General features: G+C 41.2%; 1 protein-coding gene across 3 annotated transcripts in view; it reads left to right on the top strand.

The window, feature by feature from the left end:
• PPP2R2A (protein phosphatase 2 regulatory subunit Balpha) overlaps positions 1–16,519 on the top strand; it is an 85,452-nt gene extending 68,933 nt beyond the window's left edge. For all 3 annotated transcript variants that reach the window (XM_060250465.1, XM_060250463.1, XM_060250464.1), the window contains 7 exons: positions 8,211–8,376; positions 9,674–9,786; positions 10,190–10,367; positions 12,230–12,394; positions 13,366–13,535; positions 14,503–14,594; positions 15,477–16,519. In XM_060250465.1, the coding sequence (XP_060106448.1) occupies positions 8,211–8,376; positions 9,674–9,786; positions 10,190–10,367; positions 12,230–12,394; positions 13,366–13,535; positions 14,503–14,594; positions 15,477–15,756 (1,164 nt within the window). In that variant the 3' untranslated portion in view covers positions 15,757–16,519. The remainder of the gene's footprint in view (positions 1–8,210; positions 8,377–9,673; positions 9,787–10,189; positions 10,368–12,229; positions 12,395–13,365; positions 13,536–14,502; positions 14,595–15,476) is intronic.
• The last annotated feature ends 3,880 nt before the right edge of the window (positions 16,520–20,399 follow it).

The following is a 20,399-nucleotide window of genomic DNA, read 5'->3' as shown; positions in this document are numbered from 1 at the left end:
CACTGGTTAGAGTCAAAAGGAGAGTCCCTCATGGCTCGTTGGTTTGGCATAAGGTTGCTTTTGATTTTGTGAAATGCACCCATGCTGTGCAAGCTTGTTCTGTAAAATTATCTTTTCAGCAAGAGGTTAGAAATTATAAGCAAAGCTGCGATGAAAGAATGTTTATATTTGAAAGTTGTAAGTTCAGGAAAATCTCCCCACAGGGACCAACTAGATTATACCAATTTGAACTCTTACCATTACGTTTTGCTTTGACATCCAGTGTGGCAAAATGGCTGGACTAAGTTCAGAGTCATCTGACTTCAACTCCCCACTCATCCTTCAGGCTTACTGACTGATCTTTGACTAGTCTGAGGGGAAAAAATGGAGAGCCACTTGAAGGAAGGATAATTGTTTTTAATCATGCTACCTGGTTGAGAGTACATTTAAAAGCATTATTTACTCCATTTATACTCCACCCGCCCCAGTGGGGGACACATAGTTGTTTACAATATTCTCCCCTTCCCTGTTTTATTCTCACAACCCTGTGAGGTAGGTTAGGCTGACATAAACAATGTTTATTATATTTATGCATGTCACTGTTCTGAGCAGATACATCTCTGCCACCCGTTTGAACTGATTTCAGAAGTGAAATCTTTTCCTTAGCGGGCCCAGAGATCTTTCGCTCTCTATGGCAGGGGAACAAGGATTTCTCATACAGTTCTCCACACACTTGCCAAACTACAATTTTCAGGACCCTTTGGAAGAAAGCCATGATAGTCAAGGTGTACTATAATACGAAAATAAGATTTTAGAGAATATGAGCCTTCTAACAACTATGTAGGCCAATATTCAGAAATGTTTCTTTGTCATAACTAGTCTTATCACTTGGTTAATAACATCCTCCCCCCCCCCCCAAGAATACTTATAAATTGGTTTTATTAAACTTTCCTATCCTATAAAACTGCATAGGTTGGTTTGGTTCCTGTTTTGCAAAATAGAACTATGGTAGAGGGTGAGGTCACCAGTGTTCCCTCTAAGCTGAGTTAGTGTGAGCTAGCTCATAGTTTTTTAATCTCTGGCTCCCACATTTTTGTCTTAGCTCAGGAAAAATGATCCCCAGAGCAAACTAATTTATGCAGTAGCTCAATAATGCCAGTAGCTCACAAAGTAGAGTTTTTGCTCACAGGACTCCACAGCTTAGAGGGAGTATTGGAGGTCATGTTCAGCTGAAACAGTAGCTGTCATCTGATTGACTCATTTCCCTTAGTTGATCCACAGTTCCTTGTATAATTAAGAGCCAATCATGCCTGTCGCCTAGTCACAGGTAACTGAGATGTGATTTCCTATCTGATCAGCTAGGACTGATGGATGTTGGCAGCTAGCAGTTTGAAATAAGCCTACATTCCCATTTTTTCTGGTTCCATTAGAGCAATTAGTTGTGGCCATATATCATTGACATAATGGAAATACTGGTAAAAGCGGCAAGAAGTTTATAAAGGGCACTGGAACTCTACACCCTTAAAACATCTTAGAAACCTCTTCTTGTGTTCATTTCTGAGCTTTCTTGTGTTTGGTGTAGTGGTTAAGTGTGCAGACTCTTATTTGGGAGAACCGGGTTTGATTCTCCACTCCTCCACTTGCAGCTGCTGGAATGGCCTTGGGTCAGCCATAGCTCTGGCAGAGTTTGTCCTTGAAAGGGCAGCTTTCTGTGAGAGCTCTCTCAGCCCCATTTACCTCACAGAATGTTTCTTGTGGGGGAGGAAAATAAAGGAGATTATGAGCCACTCTGAGACTGAGTGGAGGGCGGGATATAAATCCAATATCATCATCATCAGGGCTCTTTTTGTAGCAGGAACTCCTTTGCATTTTAAGCTACACAACCCTAATGTAGCCAATCCTCCAAGAGCTTACAGGACTTTTAGTACAGGGCCTACTGTAAGCGCCAAGAGGATTGGCTGCATCAGGGGTCTGTGGCCTAATATGCAAAGGAGTTCCTGCAACAAAAAGCCCTGATCATCATCATCTTTTTCGAGCCTAGATTTCCAGGCTTTCCTCTACAGTCATGATGACTTGAACCTTGCTTTATAAAAAGTGCAGATGTTTTCAGGAATGTAAAAATCTGTTTCCTGCAGCAGATTCAAACCTAGCCAATGAACCCATGGAAGCAGGGAATTCAGGATAGGGGTGTGCATTGGGATCTACCTGAGCTGAAAATCTACCTGAAAAATACCTTACTGGCAACACTCCCTCTAAGTTGTGGAGTCTTGTAAGCAAACATTCTACTTTGTGAGCTATTGGCATTAAAGTTGCAAGCTACTGCATTTTGGGGGTGGGGGGTGGGTGGGTAGATTTCAGCATCACAAATGTATCCAGGTTTTCACAGGAAAACCACCTCTCAGCTGTTTGTTGGGCTTCTACTACAGTCCCTTTAAAGTTTAAAGAGACTGCAGAATACAACCTGAGGATCAGTTGTATTGGTAGGGAGCAGACTTCCCACAGGCTTGGCTTGGGGTTTAAGCTGGACTGCAGGAGAAGCAAGCCCAGTCAGGATTGGCTGTGCTCGTGGGGGACAGATTGTTCCCTGCTGGCTCAGCTTTGCACCCAGAATCAAGCTGGCTTAAAAAAAAAAAAAAAGGATCAGGGAAAAAAAATCAGGATTTCTGAAAAAATGCTGGATCTAAATGCTGTTATTGGGATCTGGGATTTTTCAAAAATTCTGAAATTTATTTGGGTCCAATTGACCCAAACAGAAAACTATGGATTAAAAAAATATTGCTTAATATTCAGGAGTTATGTATTAAAAGCAGTTGTCTCTGTCTCCTTTTGACCATCAGCAACGGAGAGGTCTAGAGCATAAAATCATACTTAACAGTCTTTAAGGCCCATCAAGCAGCAATAAAGGAGAAAATAGTCATTGTTTTATTATCAACAGTGAAACACCATCTGAATTATTTTGATGCCCACATAGTACACTGTAAACTGGGTAATTAATGTGTTAATGTTTTGCTTTGTTCTCATTTTAACCTTTATTTTAAAATAAAATAAGACTTCATACTAACCCTTTAACCCACACGTAGGAGGGTGCTCTACAGACCTCTCAGACAGATAATTCCAGATGTGAGGCTCAAATGAGATCTCACTGAGGAGGACAGAATCAAACCTGCCTACAAAGGGGACAAAAGTACTTGAGAAGAAGAAAAGGTTTTCATAGCCTGCTTTCTTCCACCTTAGTGAGTCTCAGAGTGGCTTACAATTGCCTTCCCTTCCTCTCCCTGCAACATACACTTTGTGAGGTAAGTGGGGAAGAGTTCTGAGAGGACTGCGGCTGACCCAAGGTCACCCAGCAGGCTTCATGTGGAGGAGTGCAGAATCAAACCCGGTTCTCCAGATTAGATTTTGTCACTCTTAACCACTACACTGTGCTGGCTCTTGAGCAGGTGGTAGCTTCACAGCTTTTGATGGTCTTGGCGGTGACAGATTATCTGGACCAGTTTCAATCTGGATTCAGGCCTGTCTTTGAGAAAGAAACTGCTTTGGTCACCCTAACTTAATGACGTTTGCCAGGAGAGTGACAGGGGAGTGCATCCTTGTTGATTCTCATGGACCTCTCAGTGACTTGATACTGTTGACAGTGGTATCCTTCTGGAGAGACCGGCTGGACTAGGAATAGGGGGCACTGTGGTTCCACTCTTACTTGACCAACCAATTTCAGAAGGGATGCTGGGGATCTGCCTGCAATATTTATGCTATGGAGTTCTGCAGGGTTCCATCTTTTCATCCATGCTGTTTAACATCTACAGGAACACATTGGGAGAGGTCATCAAGGGATGACACCCAACTCTGTTAGCCAGGTATGTCTGAGGAAACCCTGAATGACTACCTTAGAAAGGTAATGAGATGGATAAGTGCCAGAAAACCAAATCCAGACTGAGGTGTTGTTGGTCAGTGGAGAAATTACTCAGGAACTGCAGAGCCAACTTGCCGTGGAGGGGGTTGCACTCCCCTGAAGGAGCAAGTTTGTAGCGTGGGGATGTTACAAGATCCTGGCCTGCTGTTGGCTGTAACTCCTTTTATCAGATCTGGCTGGCTTGCCAGCTATGGCTGTTCCTTGAAAAGCATAATCTGGCCATAGTGAACCATGCTGTCATCACATTCAGGTTAGATTACTGCAATGCTCTCTACGTGGGTCTTTCTAAAATGCAGGGGTTGGTTACAGGGAACATATCACCCCTGTACTGAAATACCTGCACTGGTTACCCATCTCTTTTCAGATACAGTACAAAGTTCTGGTTCATACCTTTAAGCCCTAAACAGCTTTGGGCCAGCTAGCCAGTAAAGATCTGTGTCTCAAGTTCTGTTCTCTATGCTTCCCACCTTTAGAGGTGAGGTGTGTGGTGACTAGAGACAGGACATTTTCTGTTGTAGTACCTTGCCTTTGGCATGCCCTCCCATTTTTAAAAACCTTTTTAATGCATCAGGATAAAACACATCTTTCAACCCAGGCTTTCAATTAAGAGTTTAATATTACCACTTTTTAATGGTCTGCTTCTGTTTTATACACCTCTTACTGGTTAAATTCTTTCCCAGCCTGAGCTATTTGCCATGAGGCATTGCAGGGACAGACAGTTTGAAGACTTTGTAAGATGGAGCTTTTCCAACATTCTTTTGGTGCCTTAAGCTGTGCTTTTACATATGCTGACTAAATCACTTTCAATCCACTCTCAATGCACTTCAGTGATAGCTTGCGAGTGGATTTTGCCATTTCACACAATAAAATCAAGTTTCAAAGTGCATTGAACATGGATTTGAAAGTACATTATTCAGTGTGTGTGAAAGCATCTGGAGATCAGTTGTTATGATTGTGGAAAAGGTAATGACTTCATTCGTATTTCATTTTATTTGTATTGCATTTTTGTATGGTGAGATTTGTAGTTAGTTTTAATGAGGTAAGCCTTTTTGAATCCGGTTGATCAGGAAAAAAGGAGGATGTAAATATTTCAAAATGTATGATGTTCAACTAGAAGTTTTCTGGAAAGGTTAACTACTGGAATCCCCAGTTCTCCCACCAACTAAAGTTGAGGGAAGAAATTATGGAATCTAAGGCAACACGATTTAAAACAGGAATGTCAGATAGTCTTTTGCTCTCTCAAGACATATGAAATTCTCTCAGTCTTTCCTGGGGGCTACCTGGCTCTCTGTGGAGAGGCAGCTGCAGTAGGTTACCACTCTCTTCAGGTTCCTCCTTGGGATACCTTGTTCTCTTCACAGGACATCATTCTTAGACAGCTTTCTGTTCTTCCTTTTTCCACAGACAACCTCACAAATTCCACCAAAACATACTTCTTTGTATGTATTTCAAAATAACATGACAGGAGAGAGTGTAAACTCATAGCACAGTTTGAGAAACGTGTTGCTGGCCATGTGAGAGAAGTTTGGAATAGAAGCTTCTAGGATTTACTGGAGCTGTTTGTAACTCTGCATCACAGTTCTTTGAAAATATCCAGGGTGTGTAATACCGCCCACAGGATACCATTTGGCCTATCTATAGCAACTTGGGCTCTATTCACACTGGTGCTGCCCTATTCTTTCATCTGCATTGAGGAGAGCTCCCCAGAGCAGTGAGGTGTGTTTGTTTTGTTCATAAACCATGCTGTATCAGCAGGCTGGTGCACCGAGTTCCATTCAGTTGTCAGGGAGTCCCACAGAGTGTTGCTTGAAACATGATCCCTGCATAGAATTTCTTTGAGCATACTCTTTCATTCCTTGCTGAGCTGCTATCATTTCAGGACTGGAACGTGGTAGTGACTGAACAGTGCAAAGCAATGTGGAGTGGTTTAAGAGGCAGGAAGTGAGCACCATCTCTAATTGATGGCCCAAGGAGGATTCATGCTGGCACAATGTTAATTACACTAGGCTGGGCTTTGGCTTTAAAACTCCTCCTGACATGGACCAGTTCCCTGAGATTTTTTGTCAGTCACCTGGTCCCGTGCATGACACCTGTGCATATTGCATCACCATGTCTCGATTCCAGATACAGGCAAGCAGGAGTCAGGGTACTCTTGAAGGGAATACGAGTCATGACCAGAGCTTCTTGTAGTGCAACAGCTGTTCCTGGTTCATTCTTTGGCATGGGTTGTGCTCAACCTTGCTGTTCTTGTCAGGTGGGAATGAGCAAGTGCACAAGATTTTGCCCTCCTTTCTAGGATTTGAATGTCACAAAAGTGTGTACAATAAATTATTCTAGCTCTTTAAAATTCAAGGTTATTTCTTCTTTTAAGAAGAAGAGCCAGTTTGGTGTAGTGGTTAAGTGTGTGGACTCTTACCTGGGAGAACCAGGTTTGATTCCCCACTTCTCCACTTGCACCTGCTGGAATGGCCTTGGGTCAGCCATAGCTCTAGCAGAGGTTGTCCTTGAAAGGGCAGCTGCTGTGAGAGCCCTCTCAGCCCCACCCACCTCACAGGGTGTCTTTTGTTGGGGAGGAAGGTAAAGGAGATTGTGAGCCACTCTGAGACTCTTCGGAGTGGAGGGCAGGATATAATCCAATATCTTCTTCTTCATCAACTTCTTCTTCCTTTTGTAGTATTGGCCAAAGATGTACTATAAGGCTGGAGGGATCCTGAAGCTCATAGGACACATTAGGTCCCCTTCTTGTTTTACATCTAACCCTCTGCAACTCTCTTGTGGCCTCTACCCATCTGTGCACAGTCCACATTAGATAGGGTCTCAGATGCATTTCTGTGGCACCTGTTAACACATTTTTTTCTTGTAGGAGGGGATTGTTTATTTAATAGCCTAAGAAGTTGGAATGTCTTGTAAATGCGAGACTGCAGTTATTCCTTTGAAGACTGTTGACCTGCAGGCTTAAAAACTTAATCTGTTCTGAATTGCTTAAGTTTTGCTAAAGAAGATCTGTTTTAAAAGAGAAGGGATTATGTGTAGGTGAATCCAACATGTATTGACTCAACCTACATTCTTTTTAGAGAGCATTTCTAATTCCTCTTGAAAAGTCTGAAATCAAGACATCGATAGGACTACCTGAATAGTCTTCCATATGCGTGCATCATTTGAACTGTAAGGTCCAGTTGACACAATAGCAAACCAAGCCTTGCCACATTCTCACTGGGTATACGAAATTTATTATGCTTAATTTCAAATACTCATTAATTAAATTAATGCATCTTGTTTTGAAGTGTGCCCTTAAGAAGTTTTAAATGTGTGCCTTTTTTAAAAAAAGGGCTGAAATGCCTAGTCCAGGGGTGTCAAACCTGCAGCCCAGGGACTCCTATCAGGCCCAGAAGGACTCCTATCAGGCCCACAAGCAACTGGCTGTCATCTACTTCCTTCTCCTTATCTTGCTTCTTTCTGCATAACAGCTTGCTATGCGAGGCTTTCTCAATTACACAGGAGCTACAGAGCAAAACCTCTATTTTCTCCATTGGCTGAGGCTCCTCCCTTGCTCCTCAATTACACAACAGAGCTACTGAAGCAAGTCTTTCTTCCTTTCCTTCCTGGTCCCCTGGGGAAGGAAGGATGGAAAGAGCCAGAGTTTCCTTTGCTCAGTTCCCTGGATCCCATGGGAGAGATACAAAGAAAGCACCTTTAATACCAAGTGCTAATGTTTTAAGTATGTTTTAAGGGTTTTTTTAAATTAATTGTGTCTGTGTCCTTTATAAAGTTTATGTTTCTGCTACCTAATCTTAAATAGGTATACACATGACCTGCCCGACATGGCCTGGCCCAACCTGACATGGCCTGGCCCAACAAGGTCTCATTTATATCAGATCCAGCTCTTATAACAAATGAGTTCAACACCCCTGGCCTAGTCCGTTTGGTTGATAGGTTTATAAGGTATTTCTGACTGAAGAGACAACATTTTTAAAAGAAGGAAACTGTTTTTAATTCATGTATTTAATAAAACTGTGGGCAGCAAGAACCACACTGGAAAAGTATTTTTGTCCTCTCACGCAGAAGGGAATGCCTCTTCTAACAAAGCACCTACGGGAACCAGTGTGAATCATCTAAAAACTGTCTTTTCTTTAGAATTGTAATTTCAGATTGCACATGAACGCAAACTTAGTCTATTAAACTGGTATGGGTTTAATTGCTTACTTATTTCACTGAATAGCAGTCCACAACCAGTGTGTTGCATAAGGTGGGTAGCCCTGTTGTAAATTGTAGTCTGCACCTACAGCCAGGCTGCTCACTGGATCTGTGTCCTCTCTTTCAGAACAAAACACAGTCCCACAGCAGAGGAGAATATAATGTTTACAGTACCTTTCAAAGCCATGAACCAGAGTTCGACTACTTGAAAAGCTTAGAAATTGAAGAGAAGATCAACAAAATTAGGTGGTTACCCCAGAAAAATGCTGCTCAATTTTTATTGTCCACAAACGGTAAGGCTTTCTAAATTTGGTGTGGGTTATCACTTTATGGTGTACAGGGTAGGAGGGTTTCCTGTAATGTGCAGTCCCCCCTCTGCAGTTACTTAGCAGACTGTTGTGCGATAAGCCAGTATTACAAGGCATATCCTCTGCTATCCTCCTTTTCTTTAAAAGAAAAGAGACATCTGGCTGGCCAGGGCTGCATGCAGAGCATTGTACTTGGGCTTAACTTTTACGTGATCTGTTTGGGCTGCACTTAAGTTCTTATTCACAGATATTTCTTATTCATAGATATTATTCTTATTCACAGATATTAAGTAAACTTATTCACAGATATTAAGTAAACTTATTCACAGATATTTCAAACTTGGGACCAGTTTAGGCATGATAGAAGTGGGAGCATGTTTATTTTCACACTAATATATGAAACAGGTTTGGCAGGAGACAGCATGGTTATGTCCTCAGCGATAAAAAGAGTACAAGCATGGTGCTGCATATCCCCCTCTCCTCCATATTTCCTATTAATTCTGTTGCACCATCCAATTCTTGCAATTACTGGCTCCCTTTTTATATGTAGGAATTTAGAAAGGAGAGAAATACTTGGAGCATCCTGCTGTGTGTATGTTTTTGTGGGGGGGAGAAGGTCAAGGCCTCATGCATATGTTTCACTGTTAAGACCCTTTTATATATGAATGGGGCAAACATGTAAAAAATAAGTCTATCATATCTCACTGCCCTCAGACTAGGGTGGTGGAGACATAAAACTATCAGGGTCCTTGAATGTGCTATTTGTAAATTGAGCCCATTCACATCTTGAGCTTTATGATTATCAAGATTCTCCTGTTTCTGTAAAGAAGACTTCTCTCTAATCTCTTGTTTTGATGTTGTAAGCCACCTTATTGCCTGTCTGTAGGGTTCCACAGGCATGTTGGGACCATCCTATGACCAATTCTGTATACCTCACTAAGTATCCAGATGTGTATACATGAGTAGCTGTAGAAATGTTACTGGTTTGTGGGCCTCAATGAGGGCTACTGGGCTACAATAGAGAGGTCTGTTGCCTGCACCTGGTTTCAGTTCATAGCTATTTGCCTCTTCTAGAACAGAAAAGGGTATGGCTTAGTGATAGAAAATGTGGTTGTGCGTGTAGTTAAAGAGACTCTGGAGAGCCACTGTTGATTTGAGTAGACAACACTGAGCGTGATGGACTGATGATATAAGGCAACTTATATGATCAACTGAATTTATTGATAAAGATCTGAAGCCTTCCTATAATGCTACCTTGTTTGGTTGCTGAAATATATTTCAGACAAAACAATAAAACTGTGGAAAATCAGTGAAAGAGACAAAAGACCTGAAGGCTATAACTTGAAAGAAGAAGATGGGCGGTATAGGGACCCTACTACAGTCACAACATTACGGGTGAGTAGCTTCATCCTTTCTCATGTTAACCTTCCTACTGCCTCCACCACCACACAATGCAGCTAGTCTTTTTACTGACTGCTGAAGCTTTTTGGACAAGCAGCTAGAGGATCAGCATCCTGTCTGGCCTGCCTAGTTTTGCAAGGACCAGTGATGCGATGGTACTTTGCTTTCAGAGATCAAGCTTTTTAGTGATTATGGGTACCATGTCTGTAACAACACTGAGTGACGTGTACTTCTAGTTTCCCTGAATGGCCTTTTTTAAAGCCTGTCACTCCTTGTCTCTCTTTGCATGAGGGAACATTGGCTTCCTGTCTCTGTTGCTGAGCGATGCACAGGAAAGTTTATTGTCAGCATTTGGTCTTTCTGCATTATTGTACATGTATCTATTCTGTGCTTGCAGGTGCCAGTATTCAGACCCATGGATCTCATGGTGGAAGCCAGTCCACGAAGGATATTTGCCAATGCCCACACGTACCACATCAACTCTATCTCCATCAATAGTGATTATGAAACGTACCTATCTGCAGATGACTTGCGGATTAATTTGTGGCACCTAGAAATTACAGACAGAAGTTTTAGTATCCTTTTTTCCCTTCTCCCCTTCCTTCCCCCCCTCCCTGAAAATGTCAAGGTTCAGCATAACTGAATTGTTCACTGCCATAGTGTTGTCCAATGAATGACAGATGTTTGTTGCTTATTGACTATTGAAGAGGTAATTGACCAGACTTAAGGTTAAATAATGCTTACAGTTACACTTTCTATTTACCAGTTTTATCAATTTACCAGTTTTGGCAAATTGTGTATTATGAAAAGGCACAAAACTTGCAAAAGGGTTTGGGGAGGGTTGTTGCTGTTATTTTGAGACACCAGAGGAAGGAGACAGGAAGAGTCATCTTGATTTTGGTCGTCTTGTTCTGTAGCTATATCATATGTGATGCCCCTTTCCCATTTGCACAAAGTGCCTACTACTGTCGCTCAGGTTATGGGTCACACGTAGATCAGGACATCACATTTGCCACCTTTCTTGTGTCTTTTAAAAAACAGAGCCATGATTATTTCACACCTCATGTTCTCTCTCACTCCCAGAGACATCCACAGACAGAGTAGCCCAGCCCAGAGTAGCCCAGCCCTCTTTAGCCCAGCCTTCAGTCACACAGAGCTATTGAAGTTGGGACTCAAACACTGCCACCATTTATAATTTATTATTAATATATGTATAGGCCAAGTTATTAAAGTGTGTGCGAGCAGTCTAAGGTTAAACAAAACAAGAAATTAGCTTCTATTTATGGTATTAATGTAACACTGAGGAAAGTAAGGAATAAGTAACATTTCCCGTCCATTGAACTTTTGAACAGAGGTTCTATTCCTGCAACTGAAATCCTTTAGTTACAAACTGAGTCTTCAGTCTGCTTGAAGCAGCGCTTCCACACAGTTCCACTCAGTCTCTCCCCCCCTCAAATCCCTAGTTGCTAACAGCCATTCTTAACTGACATTTTCCTACTCTCCCTCTCTCAGAATTCTGTCAGCTCTCATTGGCTATTCTTAGAGAGAGGCAGAACCTACCCAGTCTGTCACACCATCCAGCTCATTATTTTTTAGCTTTTTAGCACATCAACACATCTTTGTTGCCCGTATTTTTATTTTGTATTCTTACTTATCTAGGTATTTATACCCACTGCTCTCTTCATTGGGGACCCAAAGCAGCTTAACAACACTTTCCGCCCCCCCCCCGAGTCTTTCCAATATTACTCTCCTTCCATTTTATCCTCACAACGACAACTCATTGAAGTAGGTGAGTTTGAGAGTCACTGATCCAAGGTCACCAACCAAGCTTCCATGGCAGAGTATGGATTTGAATAAGGGTCTTCCAGATCCTGCTCCAACATTACGTGGCTGGAGGAAGAAAAAGTTTGGATCTGCAGACAACATGTTCAGTTCTGAAAAGGTACAACCTTCAGAGTGACTAAAGGAGAGATCAGTCTTCTCATAAATTCTTGTTCCAAATTTTGTAGGACAAAAGATTTCTGCCACTGAAGCTGCATCCAGTGTGCTTCTTCCAAGGCCCATGTGTCCAGATGCAGAACCTGTGCTAGTTCATAGCAATGGCAGGAGCTGGCAGAAATCTTGTATGAAAATGGTAAACCTGAAAGCTGGGCTGTTTCAACTCTGGGTGGATAAACAACATGGAGGAAGAGCAGTGTTCCTGCCACACACTGTGGGAAGGCAGCTTCCCCCAACTCCTAGCCAAACAAATTGATGAGATGGCACTAAAGAATCCGCTTCTAAAACAGCTGTGAACAGCTGAAGATTAGCCTGGTCCAGTCTTGCTGTCATAGTGTTCACTTCCAAAATTCCATTTTCCTCTTCATGCTATAAGAGCTATATAGGCAAAAGGATCCTATGAAACCTGATGAGAGTCCTTAACCTCAAAAATCTTTAGATATTGTAGATATTAAGCCTGCCAACATGGAAGAATTAACCGAGGTGATAACAGCAGCAGAATTCCATCCAAACAGCTGTAACACATTTGTATACAGCAGCAGTAAAGGAACAATCCGTCTTTGTGACATGCGGGCGTCGGCACTCTGCGATAGGCATTCAAAACGTGAGTAGTTACAATCCTGATGAGCACATTTTTGTTTGCTAGGGTAGACAAATAGTAATGCTAGAAGAGAAAGAAGTGCTTTTTAAGCTTCAAACACCGCCCCCCCTAAAAAAAAAGAGCACTGTAACCTTGCAAAAAGTAGCTTGGAGTTGTGAATATACTTACCTGTCCCCCTCATTGCTATGCAACATGACAGGACAGCACCTGACCTGCCCAGATTTTGCTGATTGTAATACAGTGGAATTGAGTAATGCAAATCTGGATTGGGCTTTGAGGTAATATGCATCAACCAAGGCAGTACTCACGCTGAGTTGAATGGGTGCATGAGACCTTTCCATTCTATGATTGTGTGTGTACTAGGATTCTGTGACTGAAAAAAGTGTGGAACTTGGTATTGTGGTTGACCTCTGCCCCCTGTTTAGATCACAACTTTCATGACTTACTTAAAAAAAAGTTTCTTAATTTTTTAGTCCATATGATAGCAAAGATATGTTTGAAAATGTGCAAAATCTTGGAGGGGAATAGGTGGCAGAGTGAGACTTTTTAGTGGTTGAGGATGCAGGGCTCCCCTTCCATGAATGGCCCTGTGAGTAGCAAATGGCAAAGTAGATCATGCATATTACACAACAAAAGTGTTTGTTTGGTTTGTGTGTTCCATACAAGATACCAGACATCTGTTTTTCTTGGCATAAAACCCATGTTGATGCATTTGTTTTTAAAAGTCATTTTACTCACCTTAGAATGTACCAAGGCTCACTTAATACATCTCCTGAAAACTGTCAGCAGGTCCATAGGGAGGTCAGCCTCCACCTTTAGGAATACTGCTTCAGCCTCTTGAATTGCCGTTAAGTGTTTATTGGGCACAAGACCTTATGGGCTTCTTAGTAGTCGTTTTGTAGCTTAAAAAATCTGCATGAAATTATTTACCTTGAATAAATTATTTACCCTGGCAAATTGTCTCATACTTGCAGTTTTTGAAGAACCTGAAGACCCCAGCAACCGGTCGTTTTTCTCTGAAATAATCTCCTCCATATCAGATGTCAAATTCAGCCATAGTGGCCGATACATGATGACTAGGGACTATCTCTCTGTGAAAATCTGGGATTTAAATATGGAAAACAGACCTGTGGAAACATACCAGGTATGCAGATAAAATGCTCATCTGTACATTCCCCTCCCCCTCTTCTTGAGAGTAGCACTATAAGTTCAAATGTCAGGTATTACCTTTAAGTGTCCTTATTTAACAAATCAAGATATGTTTAGTTGCTTTGGGGAAGTTATTTATTTAGTCAATTTATAGCCCTTCCTCCCCATATAACAGAACTCAGGGTGGATAACAATGTTCATAAAACAATTCCATACAGTTAAAATTTAACAATTCTGTAGTTCACTAATATAATAGCAACAAGTCACAGCTAATAGATAGCATATTCATAATCCAGAAAGGAGATAAATATCTTAAAATCTGTCTAATATGGAGTAAAGGAAAGGGGAAAGAGGAAGGAAGACCAATTTAAATGGAAGACTATCGCTGCCCTCGGTCATAGGCCTGGCAGAACAATTCCATCTTACGGGCATTGCGCAACTGCATTAGTTTCCACAGGGCCTGAATCCCAGATAGCAAAGAGTTCCACCAGGTCAGAGCCAGGGCCAAAAAAGCCCTGGCTCAGTTGAGGACAGCAGAACACTCTTTGAGCCAAAGATCACCAGTAGGTTGTTACCACTAGACTCCAAAGTGCTTCCAATACATTACTGCATACTCCTTACAACAGTGCTGGAAGGCAGGCCTGTGTTATCCACATCATATTCATGAGAGGTGGGGCTGAGAGAGGATCACTTGTCTAAAGCCACCAAGTGGGTTTGTGAGACAGGTGACATTTGAGCAGGGGACTGACTAGACCATAGCTCATTTTCAGAACCAACAGTCTGCATCAGTTTGTGTGACTGAATAAGGCTTTGATCCTGGAATTTCACAATCCAGTGTTATGCATCTTGGAACAAAAGTGTGTGTGGCATGGTGGACCTCCTTTTTTCAGGATTCAAAAGAATTATTTTGTTGAATTGATCTATTGATGTCCCTTCTCCCTTCCCCTCCCAACTGCTTGCAGGTACATGAATACCTCAGAAGTAAACTTTGTTCGCTATATGAAAATGACTGCATTTTTGACAAATTCGAATGCTGTTGGAATGGGTCGGACAGGTAAGCCTAACTTAAGAGTCTGGTTTGTAGTTGAAGGAATCCTTTCTTGGTCCTGTAATTTAGAAGTTCACTGAGGCTGAAAGGCTTTCTGCTCTCTGCTTCTCACTTTACGCCTAAACCAAGTTCGGAAAAAAATTTCAGTGGTGAAGGGGCAGGATACACTTTGGATGCTCAGACAACCAACTGTGGTCACATTCTTGGACAAGGGGCACAGAGGGGGAAGATGATATATCTGTACTGTACACATGGCATTTTTCATGGTCCATATATATTTACTATGCAGGTAAATTTGTATAAGAATTAAGTGTATATATGTTAAGTGCTGCATTCCAGAGGCTTGGAACCTGCTGTAAATCTACAGAGATTTACACTTCTTTGCCTGCCTATCCTGCTACAGCCCAAAGTGATTCCCAAAATGCTGTCCAGTGGGGAAATGGTATCCCACAGGAACAGCTTGAGGGGTAGAGTTGGAGATCTGGGGCTTCCAAGGAGAATTAGCAAAAATAATTCCCCTCCCATTAGTAGAAACTTCTGCATGATCCAAGCCATAGTTACCATAGTGTAGTAGTGTGTTCAAAAAGGTTGAATATTTTACTAATAAAAGTGGTCAGGGTTTTGTTTTGTTTTTTAATGAAAACTGCATAAAATAGCTAAGTTTTGACATTCATGGGATACAAAACATTTTTTAAAAGCAGATGACTCTTTGGAAAACTAAATTTGACACACTGCTTAAATGATAGACCTGTTCTTAGCCTCTAGTAAATAACAATAATACTTGACCCAATGGAATGAAGCTCTGTAAGAGCAGCTTAATGCAGCAGATGCATTCAAGTGATGCTGAACATCTTTTGTTTTGTTCTTTTCTCTCTCCTTTTTTTAAAGTGTTGTCATGACAGGGTCCTATAACAATTTCTTCAGAATGTTCGATAGGAACACCAAGCGAGATATCACTTTAGAAGCATCGCGGGAAAACAACAAGCCCCGCACTGTTTTGAAGCCCCGGAAAGTCTGTGCAAGTGGCAAACGGAAGAAGGATGAAATTAGTGTTGACAGTCTAGATTTCAACAAGAAGATTCTACACACAGCCTGGCATCCCAAAGAGAACATCATTGCTGTTGCCACTACAAACAACTTGTATATATTTCAAGACAAAGTGAATTAGGGCTAGCATTCCTAGCAGAGGAGTCCACTTCCTGCATAGTTCAGATAGATGAATCTAGCATTTGTAACTGTTAAACAATAGAGGGATGAAAATGGAGAGTGAGAGAGAAACAGAAGTCCATTGTGGTGAACCTTTTTCCAGTGTTTTTTAAAAAAACAAATGTGCCATATTGACAACACACTTTTATCGATAGCTACATGGGTGGTCTCTGACTGCTGGGAAATTCTCCATGTCTGCTAGCCACTGCTAGCCATTTTGGTGAGGGTAGGGCACTTTTTAATGACTCCACCATCTTGCCTAATGGACTAGAGTTTGACTGTCTCGACACTTGGTTCCTCCAGTTTTTATGCCTTCCATTGTGATGACGTCAACCACAGGGGGAGAAAAAAGCCTTCAAGTCATGCTGTGGGATTTAATTGTGTAACCTCATTACTGTATTATTTGTGGCCCCGTTTTATTATTAAATAACAGCTCATTCTTGCTGTGGCTTGTAGCATTCCTCCTCCACCTCCCGGACTCCTCCCCCTTCCTTTAAACCTCATTCCTAACCCCCCCCCCCCTCCCCAGCCCTGGTGGTGGTGTATAGAGAAAAGAAAAGCACATGAAATGGGTTGGTGGTAAAGGGGGACTGCATTGCAAAGAGCAAAATGTTTTAATAAACCATTTGACTGTAATCACTCCTTGCCGTATCTGGCATTAAAAAAATGAGAAACTCTAGGGGAGAAGAAAAATCTACTGAATAAAAGTGACAAAGAATGGTGAATCTGTTTTTTTTCTTTTTAATCTACCTCTTTATATAATTTCTCATTTTTTAAAATTTTAAATGCATGATGATAAAATGTTTTGGCAATGGTTTTAACCAGTATTATTTTTCATAAAGGAGAAGGGAAGGTTTTTTCATTCTATATGAAAGCTCAAAAATGTCACTTTAGTATTTATTGTGTTGGTTGAAAAGTTCTAAAGGATGTTTTTGGATTCTGCTAAAATATTGAACAGTGTTTCATGCCATCTCAATAATAAACCTTCCTTTCTTTTATTTTTCCCCTCACATCTGTTAACACTCAGAATAGGGGTGAATTTGTAGACTACAAATAAGGTTTTATGGGACTAACCATTTTCCTTTTGTTTAACCCCTAATTTCATTTAATGCCATGTTTAGGATAGAGACTTACATGCATTTTGTTCTTTTTAAAATGTCATTGAAATTTCTTGTTGTTAAACAGTATGTCATATAAAATTTAATATAAAATGATTTAAATAGATAAAAATCTACTCTGCGTTCTGAGTGCCCCTATATATATTTTTTTTGTATTTTTGTTGCTACTGGTAACTTGAATGGAAATGTAGTTTTACCTTTTTATGTTTCTTTAATTTGACTTTTCAAACCTCTTGCCATTAAAGATAAAATTAAAGTCATGGTGATCAGAAAATGCTTCAGGAACAAAAATCACTTGAAAAGATTTTGGTAGTATACAAAGTACCAATTGTATCTGTACAAACCATTAAAAGAGTAAAGGCATTGGCACCGTATTTTTCATAGTACTCTTCATTCAGTCCCACTTGTTGCATTTGGCTGCATTCAGACATCATGATAAACTTTGATTTGATTGAATCCTAGTTAATTGTGACACTCAAATGTGTCCCATCTATCAAACCATTTGTTTGGAATAAAACAGATTTCTAGCTAAGATCTCTAGCAGCTTATTCACATTTTCTACTAATCCCTTTACTGGATCCAGCCAACCTTTTTGGTGATGAAAAAGAGGTGGCATCTTTGATCATGAGACCTCCATAGACAAAAGCCATGTGGGACTGAAGTAGGGAAAAAATTAAGAATGATAGAGTGAAAAGGCTTTTGTTTGTTGTGAAGCCTGAATTTGTGAATTTTGTTTGTTGTGAAACCTGAATTTGCAAACCACAGTAGGTTCAATAGCACTACAGCTTGTGACTGTGTGGCCACATTGAAGGCAATATAGGGAGAATATGCTTCCTGTTGAAAGGCAGAAGAATGGCAGAAAGCAATGTGGTGATGGTGGTTCCACAAGCTAGAATTGAGGTGTCTGAAAGCAGCCTTCATAAGTGATGCAGTTTCCACTCAGAATCCATACTATCTGCATGGTCCCTTTGTCTAAAGTGGTGTCAGTGTTTTAAGGTAAATATGCCCTCTGACCTTCAGTATGCAAATCATTTTCTGTTTATTTGGGCATTTTCAGATGAGTCTATGTATTGCCACAGAGATGGATGAAAAGTTTTATGAATACAACACACCAATGTAACAAGGAATGTTTTTCTACCTTTGACAGATGAAGAATGATTGCAAGGCCAAATGCAGTACTGCAGATTGAATCACCCTGACCATCTTCTAGGAATGATTTAGGCATGATGGTCATGTTGTTGCTGTTGCCATCAAATCACAGCTGACTTATGACAACCATGTAGGGTTTTAAAGACCAGAGATGTTCAGAGGTGATTTGTCATTGCCTGCCTCTGTGTCAGAAGCCTAGTGCTCCTTGGTCTCCTATCAAAATATTAGCCAGGGCTGAAACTGCTTAGCTTCTGACATCTGACAAGTCCAAGCTGGTCTGAGCTATCCAGGTCAGGGGATGTTGGTCATAGCTGTAACTTTTTATGCTAAAATTTGGGAATACCCTGTGCCAGTCTTCAGAAGCACAAAAGGCTCAGGATCGTTGTTCCTAAGAGGAGGTGGATCCAGATGACTGCCCAGTTTCCAGAGAACAATAAACTTTTAGCCTAGATAATGTGTTGGAAGATATGTGATACAGCAATCTTGCCTGATGTTAAGTAGGTCTGATGAGTGTTTGCCATCTTGAATTCCATGATGGAAGAGAGATAAAAATGTAATCAACTGCAATGGCAAAAATCACTGCATTTCAGCTAAGTATCTTCAAGCACAATTATCTGGGAGCTGGCCCCATTAGTGGGGACTCCAAACAAGCATAGTCCAGAGCTGTAAAGCTGCCCCATTAAGTCGGATCTTATTTGAAAGTCATCGACAAGCCAGGTAATTGTAATATTTTAGGGATGGCACATAGTGCAGCCGTTAAGAGATTGCTCTTAGGGATCTACTAATTTCCCTGCAGGTGAAAAGCAGATTGATTGGTAAGAATGGTGGAGTTTTTAGCCTCGGTGCTATACTGGTTTTGACCCTGTGCTGCAAGACAAATAACTAGAATGTACAAAATTTGTTATAGGAGAAGGTGAAAAGGCCTGGATAAGCATATGTGTTGGCTTTGAACTGTGTTGATACAGCAATAAACATGCCAGGTGTTTAGAAGCAGAAAAAGGGCACAGTAACCAAGGTCCTTATAAAGACTTTTTAAAAAATAATGTCGCCACAAAGGAAGATATGGTTTCCTTGTCAGTACTGATCACTAAGCAAGTAGGCGATTAAGACACTTGCATAAAAAATAAGGGACTGATGATTTGCACATCTCTAGTCATAAAATGTTTAGTGCTTGTGAAATCCCTGTTGCAATATTGCTGCCTTGAATGAAGATGCCTGTCATTTTGCACTACAAAGGGCAATTGCACATTTACAGTACTGTAAACTGATTAGATAGAAAAGGCTTGGATTATTGGCCCAACTGCCAATTGGTCCTTAAAACCTGCAAACCAAGAGAGTATAAGCCTGTTCAGCTGTTCTAATTAGACATGTTTTTAGCTCTGTGGCACAGAGTGGTAAAGCTGCAGTAAAAAAGGTAGTCTCCTGTGCAAGCACTAGTCGTTTTCGACTCTGGGGTGACGTTGCTTTCACGTTTTCACGGCAGACTTTTTACAGGGTGGTTTGCCATTGCCTTCCCCAAAAGCTGCAATACTGCAGTCCTAACCTGCTCACAGGTGGAAGCTGGGTTCAGGTAGCTGGCTCAAGGTTCACTCAGCCTTCCATCCTGCCGAGGTCGGTAAAATGAGTACCCAGCTTGCTGGGGGAAAATGTAAATGACTGGGGAAGGCAGTGGCAAACTACCCCGTGAAAAAGTCTGCTGTGAAAACGTGATGTGACGTCACCCCAGAGTCAAAAATGACTGGTGCTTGCACAGGGGACTAACTTTTACCTTTTTTCCCGTTATATGAGTGGTTTTTTTGCTTAAATGAATGCTGCTTCTATTTTGCTGTATACATATTTGTCATTAGTTTTACTTGATGTTCACCCATCTGATTACATAGATAGGTTTTGCCAGATGCTGGCTTCAATCCCAGTGGCTGGATTTTGCTTTTTGAAGGCCAGTGCTTCATATGCCTTGATCAACTCCCATTAAGGTACAATAGGGAAATACTAACCCAGTGAATTATCTGTTGACTTATTGATAATCCTATCCAATTAGTGCCATATACAAATAAATATGTGGCATCATACCTTTAATGGTGAAAACCTAATGAAAATGGAGATTAATGGAAAAGCAAGCTCTTGCGGCAGAAACATATTGCGGCTATCTTTAGTCAACAAAGAAAATCCTGTAACCTAGGAAACGCTATATTGACCACAAAACCCCTGGAACAAGTCTTTCCCTGCCCCCAACCAAATCCTTTGGCGCGTGCGCAGTAGGGCCGTAAGGACGCTTGCAGGCGCACGCTCCGTTTGTCGGTTAGCGCATACTCAGTACGTGTTGGCCATCTCAGCTCTG

Source organism: Heteronotia binoei, chromosome 12 (genome assembly GCF_032191835.1).
Source record: "Heteronotia binoei isolate CCM8104 ecotype False Entrance Well chromosome 12, APGP_CSIRO_Hbin_v1, whole genome shotgun sequence".
Taxonomy (NCBI): domain Eukaryota; kingdom Metazoa; phylum Chordata; class Lepidosauria; order Squamata; family Gekkonidae; genus Heteronotia; species Heteronotia binoei.
The sequence above is the reverse complement of the archived record's forward strand: the minus strand, read 5'-3'. Positions and strand labels throughout refer to the sequence as shown.